We start from the raw sequence: 10,860 nt of genomic DNA, 5'->3' as shown, positions 1-10,860 counted from the left end.
TATTCTTCAATACGAGAGTTACTGAATAAAGAGCTCCCTCACCCTTCTCATTGAAGTCAGGTAAAATCATTTATTATTAAGTTAGCATATGATAGTTATAGTTAAGGTATGCAATACTTCTAAAATTATTTATGTTTAATGATGTACTTGGATCAACAAAAACTCATGACTACATGAACCAATCCATATTTATAGAAATGTAAAGTAGAGAGTTATGGTTTGTTGTGTCAAACAGAAAATCTTCATCTGAGAACATAACCTTAGGAGCTTCTTTCAAGAAGATATATGCCTCATCAAAGAAAGTGCCAACTAATTCAAATAAATTAAGGACTTAGTCAGCCTTTTACTAATGACTCGCTCACTTTCCTAGATGGCATATATTTATGGACTATTTTTTACCTTAAAAAAATTGCTAAACTTTTGTAGTGACTTAAACTTCATTCTTTACATGCATTCCACTCAATTCATATGTATCTAAAACCCAAACTTCAATTTTTACATGCCATCCACTCAATTCTTATATATTACATTTTTAACCCTAAACTTCAATGTTTTCATACAAACCACATTTATTATGTATTGCATATCTAACACCTAAATTTCAATTTTTGGATACAAAACACACAATTCTTTTGTATTACACTCCCAAGGCAGGAACTTCAACTTTTTCATACAAACTACACATTCCATATGTACTACATATCTAACATCTAAACTTCAATTCAAGCAAACCACACATTCTTTATGTACTACATATTTATTTCAAAACTTCAATTCTTAAAAACCACACAATTCTTATGCATTACATATCTAACACCAGGATTTCAATTTTTACATATATGCCACGCAATTCTTATGTATTACATACCTAACTCGGAACATTGAATTTTTCATAAAAAATGCACATTCCTTATATACTACATATCTAACACATAAACTACAACTTGTACATACAACCCCAACAATTATTAGAGACCAATTTTTTTCTGTAACTTAATGTCAATGCTGAATCTTATTTATATATATTGCGTCGCTCGCCATGACTTTTTGCAACTTATACATACAACCCAAACAATTATTAGAGACCAATTTTTTTTCCGTAACTTAATGTCAATGTTGAATCCTATTTATATATATTGCGTCGCTCGCCATGACTTTTTTGGTAGTGTAGCCTAGTGTGAGTTCTCCCGGGTCATAGGTTTGATCCCGTCTAAGTGCATCTGTCTTGCAGTGCAGAATCGAGTGTTTAGGCACATGAGGGTGGGCGGGGGCTCGTATCATAGCCTCCATCCATTCTTTTTCAAAAGAATATATAGTAGAATCGAGTGTTTAGGCACACGAGGGTGGGTGGGGGCTCCTATCATAACCTCCATCCATTCTTTTTCAAAAGAATATACATATATATATATATATATATATATGTAAAATTCCAAAAAAAAAAACTCTATAATAAAAAAGGAAGATAAAATATATAATAATATATATATATATATGTAGATTACCTTACAATTCAACAAACTTCAACTTCTTACCCATAATTAGCATAAAAAAATTTATTTTTTGAAATTAAACACGAGAAAACATAATCATCTATAATCAAAGATAAGCAGATTTTCGTTCTACATATTCTTGTTAAATTTCGATTTTGATGGATCTTAATATCATTAAACTTACTTTTAGACAAATAAAATATAGATTTAGATTAATTATCAACATGAATTAATCTCTAATGTAAAATTAACATTTTCTTAATATTTTTTCAATAAATTATCAATGAAAAATATAATAATCAAATTATTATATTCTAGATTCAAGCCAATGATATACACATCATATATGACAGTAAGAAAACGTGCCTCTTCCCTTACCTTCTGCTTCTAAACAAAGATTCTTCCCATTGAACCGCCCTTATAATAGCCTTTGTCTCTCTTTAACTTTCCAAGTCTCCTAAATTCAAACTTCCTTCTCTCTTCATCACCTTCTTCTTACATTTCTTGCACCCATATTCCTTATTCTGGTGCAACTATGGTCCAATCTCTCTGTTTGCCTCCTGGCTTCAGATTCCACCCAACAGACGAAGAGATCATAACTCACTATCTCTTTGAAAAGATCACTGATCAGAACTTCAAATCTATAGCCCTGGGTGAAGCAAGCTTCAACGATTGCGAGCCTTGGGATCTTCCTGGTAATCTAAGTTTTCCTACTATTTATCATTCAAAAAAACTTTCTTAGCTTATAGAAATCTATGATTGGGTCAATCTTATTTTTTGTAGGTAAAGCGAAGATGGGAGAGAAGGAATGGTACTTCTTTTGCCAAAAAGATAAAAAATATCCAACGGGCATGAGAACTAATAGGGCAACAGCAACAGGGTACTGGAAAGCTACAGGAAAGGACAAGAAGATCTTTAAGGGGAAGGGAGTCCTCGTTGGGATGAAGAAGACTTTAGTTTTCTACAGAGGAAGATCTCTGAAAGGGCTGAAGACCAATTGGGTCATGCATGAGTACAGACTTGAAGGAACATTGCACCAATACTATAATCTCCCTTCTCGCAAGGTACCTTTATATTATATATCTTCTGTTATATCTACAGTTATCAAACTAATCCATTTTATGAATATAAAGTTATTATTATATAGTATTGGCCTCTAAGTGACTGTACGGAGAACCTTTCTGCATTGATTTTATTTAGAGCTGGGTTGCATGATAAATTTTTGTTGTGATTTCTTTCTGGTAACATCTAGTCTAGTCATCGTTGGCTTCTTATTTTTTATTTCAAAGCTTGGGTGCATGTTTTTGTGTTGCGTATACAGATCAGTTGGTCGGGCATCTTCTTGTCAGTTGTAAGTTTTCTCTGGTCTAGGATTCGATTCCCCCTGAGTATAGGGTGTGATCCTTGAATTATCAGCCCATAAAGGATGGCCGGGGATTGTATCATAACCTCCGGCCATTCTTTTGTTAATATATGTATATATATATATATCTGTCCAAACTCCATGATGCGAAATTGTTGATGAATCTTTGCAGGATGAATGGGTGGTTTGCAAGGTGTACTATAAGAAAGGTTCAGAGATACGAGCCACAGCACAATCAGAAGAAAGAATGAACCCTTCTTCTTTCGTGGATGATGACCTTTCAGTTGAGCTAAATTATTTGCCTCAGCTTACCGATTCACTTTACATCAACATTTCCAGCAGCAAATTCATGAAGGAAACAAACGAAACAGGAAATGAAATGAATCGGGCCATGCAGTTCGAATTGATGCCGCCGGATCAGCCAGCTGTGACGAGTCATTTTCCTCAGGATACAGGAATGTGTTATATTGGCAGCTTTCAGGCACGAGATCAAGACCCTTTTGCATACGTGCAATCTGCTGACTTTGATGGCTTCTGGAATCGTGATTTGTATTGAAGATCTTGGTGATCATTTTTCAGTTTTATGTGGTTAAATGTCTGTATATGTTTGTTATAACAAAAATGATGGCTTCTTTGAAATTGTATTTTTTTTCTTAAATTGTGATTGTTTCTTTAATCATTATTGGTGCAGAAGACGAAATGTGAAAGGGTGTGTAAACAGAAAATTTGGTTGGTCTATATTTGTTTGTGAAACAATATGTATATATATAAATGAGGGGTTCCATTGACATAATATATATATATATAAACCTATAAAATTAGTAAAAAACTAATATTAATAATAAATTTTATTAACTAATCATATTTAAGTTTAATACTATTTTAGAGGGTTAAAAAGAGGTTAGAGTTTTAAAGTTTAAATGCTTGCCACTATTTCGCCACCCTTCGTGTTAAATTTTAGTTCTGATATTGTTTGTCATAATACATGTTGTATTTAATGGGTTTATTATAATTGAGATTTTTTTGCTGTTTTCCTTATATTCTCTAAGCCTCCTCTACAAAAGGGGAGTTAGTGTTCATGAGAGATGTGTGAGGTGTGTCGAAGTTGTAACCCAAGCGTGTTTTCTTTCTCCCTATCTCGTGCTAGAGGAATCTTCCTTCTCATGAACGTGAATGTAGACTAATCAACTTGATGCTGAACCAGGTAAATTTTTTTTATTTAATTGTTGTTGTGTGAATTTTTACGCTTACGCATTGTTTTCATATAACATTGATATTAGAGTTTTAGGTCCGTGATCGAAGCATGGTTCAGCCTCAATAGTATCAAATCTGGCATGTGATGGCTTTTGTTGTAGTTGGTGGTCCAACGTGCTTTATCTATTGATTCAGAGGTTTGACAATATGGCTCGAATAGGAAGATCCGGTGCTCTAATCAAGGAGGGATCGTGGCAGTAAGATTCTGGTGGCGGTTCGACGTGGTCTAGTGAGCTCCAACAGAAGGTTTGGTTGTCTAACTATATGCTGCAGTTCCAGTGAAAGGTTCGGGTGCGTAGTGGCTTTTCGACTATGGGATCAACGTGGAACAATTTGATGGAATTTTGGTGGGGATCTCACGTGGATTGTGAAGAAGAAACATATTATGCTAGATAACTTCTTTTGGAAAAGAGATTTCAACGATGATAGCCATGAATGATAATATGGTGTCTTATTCTTTAACATCCACTAAGGCGGTGGAAAAGTCGATTCATCTGGCGGAAACATATTCCATCAAAATTGATGTGATGAAATTTGATAGCAAAAGAAACTTTTTCATGTTGCGATGTGAGCTGATGAATATACCGTCTTTTTTAAATCTAAAGGAATTTCCGGATTGCAAGCAATGTCCTGAAAAGATGTCAGAAAGAAATTGGTTGAATATCAACTTGAGTGCTTGTAGCTTAATAAAAAATTGTTTAACCCAAGAAATCAAATATGGGGTGATGATGAAAACTTCTATAAGGAAATTGTGGAAGATTAAGGAGAACAAATATACTATGAATAGCGTGGAGAACCATCTTCATATGAAGCGTCGATTCTTTACATTTCAGGTGAGACAGGGCGTTACTATTGATGATCACTTGAATGATTTCACAAAGCTATTAATAGATCTGTTAAATTTAGACGAGAAGATTGGAGAAGAAGACAAGAAGCTTCTTTTGGAAAATTTTCTCCCATATGAGTGTGAAAAACTTATTTTGACACTCATTCATGGGAATGAGGTATTGAATTATGACAAAGTGACTACAAGAATGTTGAATCATGAGTTCCATCAAATGAGCAAGAAGTCCGCAAAGATGGAATCAACTGAGGCACTCACACTTCAATGTGACAGATCTGAGAGGAAGAAAAATTAGACAAAGAAATGTAGCAATGGGACAATTCTCAAAAGAAATGTAGCAATGGAACAAGTCTTTGTATGAGTCGAAGAAATCACCTAGGCAGTGAATAAAACATTTGATCAGTTCATGAAGTGATTGGAGTATACAAGGAGCCAGTATAATCACTATGCATACTTCAAGAAGTTGGTCAATGATAATTTCATTTATTTGCTTCTATATGTTGATATTATGTTGATTGCAACTGTTAGTTTGATTAAGGTTGATAGGATAAAGAATCAAATGCCCAAACATTTCAAAATGAAGAAGCTGGGTGAAGCTCACATAATTCTTGCATGGAGATTCTCAAGAACAAGGCAGCTAGAAAGGTTTGGCTCTCACAAGGAGCTTATCTTCAAAAAGTGCTAAAGAAATTTGATGTTGATGACTCAGATAAGGAGTTGAGTTTACCCATTGCATCTAACTTTCAATTAAATTTAGATCAGTGTCCTAAAGATGATCAGGAGAGGAAATATGTGTGATCGATTCTTTATGTCAGTGCAGTGGGAACTGATGTATGCCATGGTTTATACTATACAAAATATTACACAAGTTGTTTTTGCTATGAACAAGTTCATACATGATCCAGGAAGGATGTAAAGTGTATTCTAAGGTATCTAAATGGTACAGTTGATGTTGGCTTAGTGTTTGAGATGCATTCATCTATTGCAGATTTGTGTATAGGTTATACTGACTCGGACTTTGCAAGTGATATGATAAAATAAGATCTACTACTAGCTATTTATTTACATTGTTAGGTGGTCCAGTCAGCTGGAGGTTGATTTTTCATTATAATGTTGTTTTGTCTACTACAGAGGCTGAGTACATGGCAGTCACAGAGGCAATGAAGAAGGCAATATGAATGCAGAGCCTATTGGATGAATTAGAAGTTCATTAGGAATCTCTAATGATGTTCTATGAAAGTCAGAATGCAATATTATTTGCCACAAATCCAGTTCATCATGCTCATAGTAGCACATTGATGTGATGTACCACTTTTTTCCAGGACTTGATTGAAGAAAGCAAGATTATGTTGAAGAAAATAGACAAGAAGGAGAATCTAGCAGACATGCTTGTGAATATACTGCATATACGGATGTTCACCTACTGCAGAAATTTGGTGAACATCCGAGCTTAGGACTGACTGCCCATTAGAGCATTTTGAAGAACTGTGCAAGGCTTGATTCTTTTGGGAAGGGGGGCACGTATGGATTGTTATATTTAATGGGTTTATTATAATTGGCTTGTTTATTTTTTTATTCCTTTCCTTATATGCTCTAAGCCTCCTCTATAAATGAAGACTTAGTATTCATTAGAGATGTCTGAGATGTGTGGAATTTGTAACCCAAGCATGTTTCCTTTCTCCCCATCCTGTGCTAGTGGAATCTCCTTGCCCATGGACATAGGCGAATCAACTTGTCGCTGAACCACACAATTTTTTTTGTGTTTGATTGTTGTTGTGTGAATTTCTATGTTTCTTCATTTTTTTCATATAACAATACATTTGATGATGCCAACCTTCTCTATTTTGGCATGCTTACGTATGCTCTCATTAAAAACCCATGACATCAAACCCTATTTTTATTTTGCATTTGTTTCGTATCTATTCAAATTTGATTTGATTGTCTCAAAAATTTACCATCCATCAAAATTACCTCTTTTAATATCATATTTTTGTCATCTCAAAATAATTCTATATTCTTTTGTTCAAATGTCAAAACTATTGGCTAGCACAAATATCTGACTCGCTGTTAAAATTAACAAATCACACAGGAAAATCGCTAAATAAATTTGTATACAAGCAAGAAAAGTTGACATTCTCATTAGTAATCTTCCAATATCTTCTAAACAAGTTATTCATCATGCACTCCAAGCCTCTAAGCATCTCTTTCTTTTTCTTCAAGTTTCTTGATTAGATGATTAATTATGTTTATTCATGATTTCTCTGTTGTGTTGTATATATACATACATACATATATATATATATATACATACATGTTATATAATATAACATTGGGTATATATGGCTTTCATTGAATTGATTGGAAGTGAAGAAGCCTGTTTTGCTTCAGCGCATTAGCTTACTTGGCCCCGCCAACTTCCCAATAGGATTTGAAGATTTTAGACCAAATCTCTCTCGCTATCGTGCAGCAGGCAGTTAGATCCACTTCTCTATAAGAAAGAAAAATTCTTCCTCTCTCACAAAAATATAGCCTTAGCGCGCGCTCCCCTAATTTCACCTAATTTATGTTGTTTTCTATACTATTTATTTTAGCACATACATTAAACCTTCTTTAATAATAAGTTAACAATAATAATCTTCCAATCAAGGACAATTTAGCCATGATTTGATCATCTAATTTCGTTAATTTTTATTTTTTAATTTTCTAGCACCAGAAAAGTTGTCAGAAAACTATTTACATACAAGCAAAAAAATTTTAATTTGTAATTCAAGTCTAAAATTTCCTTGCTGTTATGTAAATGGGGTTTTTGGCAGCTTTTTAAGCTAATAATAATAAAAGACCAGTCCTTCTTTCAAGGGGGTCGTTATAAAATATTTTAGGTATTTTACATATGCAAGTCTGTCGCTCGACAGTCCTATGACTGAGTTGTTTGTTTAGCAAGACGCCAGCTCAGTAAGGGCAGTTTGGTCGGCTTGATTGAAAAGCTGGTCAACTGAATTCGATTAGATTCAGGTCTGCAGGACTTGCTTGAAAACTATGGTTTGTTGATTTGTTGGTTTAGTATAACTATTGACCCATGGTCACAATTAACAAGAAGAGGAGTTCTTGTCAGCAGAACAGGACTAAACTATCGAGCAAAATGTTGATCAACATAACTAGATAAATAACGCATTCTTCGTCAAGGGAGGTCCTTCGGGACATTGAGTGACTCTGTTGCCTGATTGAAATGAATAACATTGCAATAGTAGGAATGGTTGGGTTGCTATTAAAAAGTAAAATCAAAACATAATTATTAAATCATTAAAAAAAAACCCTTTTATTTTAGAGGAGAAAATACCATGTGCGGGATTTGGTGTTGCCATCACGAAACCCAAATCTAAAACTTTGAAACCCCAAATAATATAAAATACTAATTAAGTCATATGACGCCATTAAATTTGTCTTTTTATGTTTGAAACCAAGAAGATTTATCCCTGACACGGCCACGAATAAACTTGTCTTGATGGTCGTATTATAATATAAAATATCCATTTCGATCAAACTCTAAATTTTTTTGGTATTTTATTTTATTCATAATAGAAGAGCGAGAAAATATTATATCAGTACTCACGATATATCCGGAATCTAATTGTGGGATGACATGTGTCAAGTGGACCCCACTGTTTTTAACACCTGTCAATATCAGTGTATTACTGTGGGGCCCACCTGACTCTGGAAGCAAACTACGTTAGGAGTCCTGATATAATATTCTCTCCAGAAGAGCAGACATTAAAATGTTATGTCTAAGAAAAATTTCTTCTATTAGTCTTTTGCTCAAATCTAATGAATAATAATTAAGAAAAGCTCAGAAGATCCCCGCCTTTTTTTATTTTTAATTATTTCTTATTACTTGAAACTACACGCATATTATAAGGTCTTAGCGAATATACCAATAGAGATATAGAATTAAGTGACCCTCGCTTTGTTTTATTAAGCATTATGCATTATTTTCTAGCATTTAAGAGTCATATTTCTTACAAAAATGAGATCGAATATTTTCCAGATTGCTTGTTCATTTATTTTTTTTTTTTCTAACCTAAAATTTATTTTTTTTTTACATTTATACCACCAAAATATTTCATATTAAATAAAAAAATATCATTATTTTGACTTTCAAAACGTGAAATGAGGCTTTTTCATGCACATGTAAGGTGGCACGTTTGTAAAAAATTGAAATTTGGGTGTTAGATATGGTATAAGGGTATTTATGCAAATATTCCTTGTTATTTAGTAAGAGGAAAAGTCAAATGGAGGTTAAGAACAAATCTCTACACGAATTCAAGCTTTGTAGGACTGATGAAGCTGGTGCTTGTTATTCTAACTAGCCACTAGCCACTAGCCACTAGCCACTATGTTGTATGGTATCCAAAGCAATATGATGTGAGACCACAACATCTAATAATATGATGTTTTTCAATGATTGCATCTATATATCTTTCTTAGTTATTGTCTTCTAAGGAAATTTTTCTAATAATGATAGCTAATAAAGTTTCAACCAAAACATTTCATTTTTTTTGCATTAGGATGATTAATTATTAACATATTGACAACATTCATACGAGCTTTGATACCTTGAATATGTTGCTCATATTTCAAGAATAATGATTTTTTTATAATAAATAAATTCATTTGTTTTCTTTTATTAGATAATGTAGTTAAGTTTGGCTTTATTTTGATGATGTTGATGTTTAGAATGAGGTGCATTGATTTTTTATTTTTGATTCATGGTTGTAATGTGGATGTGAATTTAACTTCATGAATAGAGATTGAAAATGGTTCTATTTTTATTTGAACTCAACTAAGATAGAATTAGTGAATCAAATAAGTCAAATATGTAATTTTTTTACAAGACAAGAATAATATTTTCATTACTAAAAGAAAAATATAAATAGGAATTGAAGTAAAAAATCAAAGATAAGAAAAAAGGAAAAAAGAAACCATGAAATGAAGTGGCCTAACCAATTAAGCTAGTAGTTATTGCTTCATTCAAACTACTGACTTATTTGTTCAATAAAAATTTATAGAAATAGATAATTGGGCTTGGGAGAATTCATCATTGGATTTGATATTTCCATTGATAAAATTATGACCACCTTTCATAAGCTTATTAGGTATAAACTGCATGAGAGTTGCTTGATGAAGACAAATAAAACAATAATATGACTATGACGTCCTCAAACTAGACGAAATGAAGGGGGGATTTAGCTTAGTATGGAGAAATAAATGCCTCTTAAATTTTAGGAGAGAGATAATAAGTGCACAACACCTATTAAACTAATCAGTACCTTTGTGATCTATGTAAGCATTACAATTATATGAACTTAAAGTATATTGAATTAAGTATGAGTTTCTGGACTTTTAGTTGAACCTTAACGAGTGGGCTAAATTGGAAATAAGGGAAGGGCAGGCCCAAAAGAGAGAATATTTGTAGAAACTTATTGAGGTTGTTAATCAAAATGGGTTACATATGGTGCTAACCATCATGTTCACCTTAAGCTCTCTTATATAAGGAAACCCGTGAAAAAATAAATTTAAGCCATTTTCTTTATTAAACTTGGTATGAGTCATGCTTTTTTAGCTCAAGATTGTATCAAATCATATATGCAATCTATTTGAATATTATGTATGTGTGTCAACATCTATAGGGGTTATGGAAAATATCAAACTCTTATGTTTGATCATCGTCTATATCATAATAAATCTCACCATAGTGACTGGGTGGGCAAGGATAAAAGAACAGATCTTTTATGCTTATATAATTTATATCATTCATTTTAAATTTTGAATAGGAAATATTTAAAGGAAAGTTAAATCATATCTTTCTAAAAGACACACACACTGAATGATATATAATATATGGACAATTCTCA

At 32.8% G+C, this 10,860-nt stretch overlaps 1 protein-coding gene across 1 annotated transcript; it reads left to right on the top strand.

Annotated features, from left to right (window-relative positions):
* Positions 1-2,025: 2,025 nt before the first annotated feature.
* LOC110026726 (NAC domain-containing protein 92-like) lies at positions 2,026-3,409 on the top strand. The gene is made up of 3 exons (XM_020727805.1): positions 2,026-2,185; positions 2,274-2,554; positions 3,026-3,409. Exons 1-3 carry the CDS (start codon positions 2,026-2,028, stop codon positions 3,407-3,409), a joined length of 825 nt encoding a protein of 274 aa, XP_020583464.1.
* Positions 3,410-10,860: the final 7,451 nt, after the last annotated feature.

This window comes from Phalaenopsis equestris, unplaced genomic scaffold, assembly GCF_001263595.1.
Source record: "Phalaenopsis equestris unplaced genomic scaffold, ASM126359v1 Scaffold000399, whole genome shotgun sequence".
In the NCBI taxonomy this organism is placed as follows: Eukaryota; Viridiplantae; Streptophyta; class Magnoliopsida; order Asparagales; family Orchidaceae; genus Phalaenopsis; species Phalaenopsis equestris.
This window is presented reverse-complemented; position numbering and strand designations above follow the sequence as displayed.

Coding starts and splice junctions, on each gene's coding strand:
- LOC110026726 (XM_020727805.1), top strand. CDS start 2,026: ATGGTCCAATCTCTCTGTTTGCCTCCTGGCTTCAGATTCCACCCAACA. Junction 2,186..2,273: donor CGAGCCTTGGGATCTTCCTG/GTAATCTAAGTT, acceptor TATTTTTTGTAG/GTAAAGCGAAGATGGGAGAG. Junction 2,555..3,025: donor ATAATCTCCCTTCTCGCAAG/GTACCTTTATAT, acceptor GAATCTTTGCAG/GATGAATGGGTGGTTTGCAA.